Consider the following 4,030-nt stretch of genomic DNA (forward strand, 5'->3'; position numbering starts at 1 on the left):
TATATATATATATATATATATATATATATATGTGTGTGTGTATGTATCTGTGTTTGTCCCCCCACCCTTGCTTGACAACCGATGCTGGTGTGTTTATGTAACTGTAGCTTTGCGTTTCGGCAAAAGAGACTGATAGAATAAGTAATAGGCTTACAAAGAATAAGTCCTGGGGTAGATTTCTTCGACTAAAGGCGGTGCTCCAGCATGGCCACATTCAAATGACTGAAACAAATAGAAGAGTAAAAGGGTAATATATGAGTGTGTGTGTCTTTTTCTTTGTGTTTACCCCCCTCTCTCCACCGCTTGACAACTGGTGTTGGTTTGTTTACATGCCCATAACCTAGTGGCTCAGCAAAAAAAGATTGATAGAATAAGTATCAGGCTTAAAAAAAAATAAGTACTGGGGTCAATTTGTTCAGCTAAATCCTTCGGGGCAGTGCCCCAGCATGACCACAATCCAAGTAAAAAATAATGACTAAAGGTGATGTGTCACTTAAGGATTTCTGCTCACCTTGTATTGTTCCTTCTTGTTTTTTAAAATAACATCAAACTGAATATTTATTATATATTTTTTAAAATCCACCTTTTTTTTTACTAATTAGAAATTCTCCATGCATATGATGTTTCTAAAGTTTCTACATTTGGATTGTCCCTGGCATCTGAAGACAAGTCAAGCCAGTATATGTACAATTCACAAAATGATGCGAAGTCTAACAATTTAGATACTTATTACTCAAATTTTGATGCGATTACCAGCATTTCAGGATACCAAGTTCCTTTCCTAAAATCATCCTCATATTATCAGAAAACTTCCAACTATTACACTCAGCACAATTCTGTTCGAAATTCTTCAAAGTATTTTTGTGAAGATTTAGATAATGAAAGCAGTTCAAGTTCACTTCTTCCGAAAAATTCAGGAAAATATTCGGTTAGTGGTTTAAAAGTGACTTTGCCACCTGAAGATCACTTTTCATCAAAAAGTAAGTTAGCAACTTTTTCTTTTTTATATTGAGTTTAGTTTCATAAAAAAAGAGATACCTGAAGAAGTGATATGTGAAGTTATGTAAGAGCTGCAAACAATAAGACAAAATCTAGACGTAAGCCAGTATTTGTGATTCAAAGGATTATTAACTCTTTTGATACAAATTAGGGATCACAAAAAACCAATAATTCCCAAAACCGAGTTTAAGTATAAGTAATTCTCAAAACCAGTTAAAAACTGGTTTTCGTGGATTCAGAGCGGTGTCCCTGTAACGAAGAAGTTTGTCGTATATTGTATTTGGTTTAGGCACAGGAGTGGCTGTGTGGTAAGTAGCTTGCTTACCAACCACATGGTTCCAGGTTCAGTCCCACTGCGTGGCATCTTGGGCAAGTGTCTTCTACTATAGCCTCGGGCCGACCAAAGCCTTGTGAGTGGATTTGGTAGACGGAAACTGAAAGAAGCCCGTCGTATATATGTATATATATGTATAAGTATGTGTATGTGTTTGTCCCCCAACAACCGATGCTGGCGTGTTTACGTCCCCATAACTTAGTGGTTCGGCAAAAGAGACCGATAGAATAAGTACTAGGCTTACAAAGAATAAGTCCTGGGGTTGATTTGCTCGACTAAAAGCGGTGCTCTTGCATGGCCACAGTCAAATGACTGAAACAAGTAAAAGAATAAAAGAGTATACATAAAAAGAGAAAGAGAGAAAGTAACAGGTTGACTAATATCCACAAATATGTTGGTGGTGCCTGTATCTGTATCTATGTACAAACAATAACAAAAAATAATGGTATTATATTTATTTAATCAGGAATGCAACGTTTTTCCAAGTCATCATATTTTTGAGAATCAATCAAGTTTCTTGACTTGCTCGATGATTCACTTTCCTTCGAAAATAATCTTTTAAAAAAACACAATGCATTCAGTGTTTTACCTGACAAATTTGTCCTAATTTTTGTGTTAAAAAGTCCAGTAATTGAAAAAGCTCTTTCCGACTGGACACTAGTTGCTTTAGTTGTAAGCAATGCTCTTTTAAGTTTCTCGAGCTTTTCACTTCTGTTCGAAGTTGCTTCAAAGTATTCAAATTCTTTAGAGATTTCAAATCTGTTAATCTTACTGTGATTCCACTGCCTGTCTTATGTGCCCATAGTATGAAATTTCTACCTACATTTTCTCTCCCTATGAACAGGAGCATTTTCTTGAAGGAGTTAGCAGTTTGTTTTCCTGCTTCCTTGAACTTTGGTCTTTAAGTTTGAGGCTCTTTGAGTTCAGGTTTTACTTCCTCACTTGGAATTTCTTTTCTAATTCTACTATAGATTCTGCTATAAGTGAAATGCAAAATTATGTGTAAAAATGAAATGAAAGAAAGAATACAGTGATAAAAAAAAAAGAATCACCTTCTATATAATCTGTTCTTTACATCTTTTTTCATTCATCTATTTTTCTCAGAGTTTGGAAGTATTCGCCTCTTCATTTCTTATCCTGATGGAGAAAAATCCTTTCTACGTAATGTACTCAGTCTCTGTCAGCATCTTGATCTACTGTTTCATTGTAATGTTGACTTGAAGAATCATCGTTTAAATAAGCAGAAAGTGGAGGATTATTTTCAATATGTAAGTTCATTTCCTTTCTTTGTTGTTTTAAAATTTCTTTTTCTCTGAGAAATTAAGTAATCAGATTGCTTATATATGAACCACTATTAAACTTTATTCAAATTTTAGAATGAGTAAAGCAAGCTGTTGGTGACAATGTGATTGCTTATCACTGGTATTGGTGCACGTACTCAGCAAATCATGCTGAGCCCATTTTAATTAACCCTTTACCACTCAAACTGGCCAAATCTGGCCTAAATATTCTAGCTGTTTTATGTCCAAACTGACCAGATCTGATCTCCCACACCTACAATGTCATTAAAAAATATACAATATAGGTGCAGGAGTGGCTGTGGGGTAAGAAGCTTGCTTCCCAAACACATGGTTCCAGGTTCAGTCCCACTGCGTGGTACCTTGAGCAAGTGTCTTCTACTATAGCCTTGGGCTGACCAAAGTCTTGTGTGTGGATTTAGTAGACAGAAACTGAAAGAAACCTGTTTTATATATATATAAAGGTCAAAATCCCTAGTGCGTACTATATACGAAGTTAAAAATGAAAAATATTTTCTAAGCAATGTCCAAGTCTCTATTTGCTGTCCGGCAATGTTTATTCAGGTGCATTTTGTGATGTCGGGCTTGTAACTGATAGTGATAAATATGTAAAGGCAATTTACTTAATATTTATTTTTCACTGACGTTATTACTGTTATTTCTTTATTTTCTTCAAACAAAGTGCACAAAAAAGCTACCCGTTTGCATTATGTTATATATGCAATAATAATAAAGGACGTTACCGTATATATGTTTACAAACCAAGGATGTTATATAGACCTCCTTGACTCAAGTTAGAGAAGGGGTGTGTATTATACACAAGGTTTAGGTTTTTCAGAGGTACAGCCCCCTAAAAATCCCCTGCGTATTATACTCAAGGGCAGACTATACTCGAAGATTCACAAGGCTTTGGTTGGTCTGGGACTATAGCAGAAGACACTTAGCCAGTGTTGCACTGCTGCACAGTGGGATTGAACTCAAGACCACATGGTTGCGAAGTAAGCTTCTTAACCACACAGCCATGTCTGCATCTTTCTTCAATAAAAGTTTTCAAATGCAAATTTTTATAGTCAGTAGACAATATGATTCAGTGAATCTTTCGAGCGGGATCGTTGCCAGTGCCCCTGGACTGGCTCATGTGCGGGCGACACATGATATCTTTCGAGCGAGTTCGTTGCCAGTGCCCCTAGACTGGCTCTTGTGCGGGTGACACATGAGGTTTTTCGAGCGAGATCGTTGCCAGTGCCCCTGGACTGGCTCTTGTGCGGGTGACACATGAAATGTTTCGAGCGGGATCGTTGCCAGTGCCCATAGACTGGCTCATGTGCGGGAGACACATGAAATCTTTCGAGTGGGATCGATGCCAGTGCCCCTGGACTGGCTCATGTGCGGGCGACAC

At 37.1% G+C, this 4,030-nt stretch overlaps 1 protein-coding gene across 1 annotated transcript in view; it reads left to right on the top strand.

Annotated features, from left to right (window-relative positions):
- The window catches only part of LOC106870173 (uncharacterized), a 16,247-nt gene that overhangs the window by 9,671 nt on the left and 2,546 nt on the right, over window positions 1-4,030 (top strand). The window contains exons 4-5 of the mRNA XM_014916172.2: window positions 603-980; window positions 2,438-2,601. Coding sequence (XP_014771658.1) covers window positions 603-980; window positions 2,438-2,601 — 542 coding nt within the window. The remainder of the gene's footprint in view (window positions 1-602; window positions 981-2,437; window positions 2,602-4,030) is intronic.

Source organism: Octopus bimaculoides, chromosome 5 (assembly GCF_001194135.2).
Source record: "Octopus bimaculoides isolate UCB-OBI-ISO-001 chromosome 5, ASM119413v2, whole genome shotgun sequence".
NCBI classification, from domain to species: Eukaryota; Metazoa; Mollusca; class Cephalopoda; order Octopoda; family Octopodidae; genus Octopus; species Octopus bimaculoides.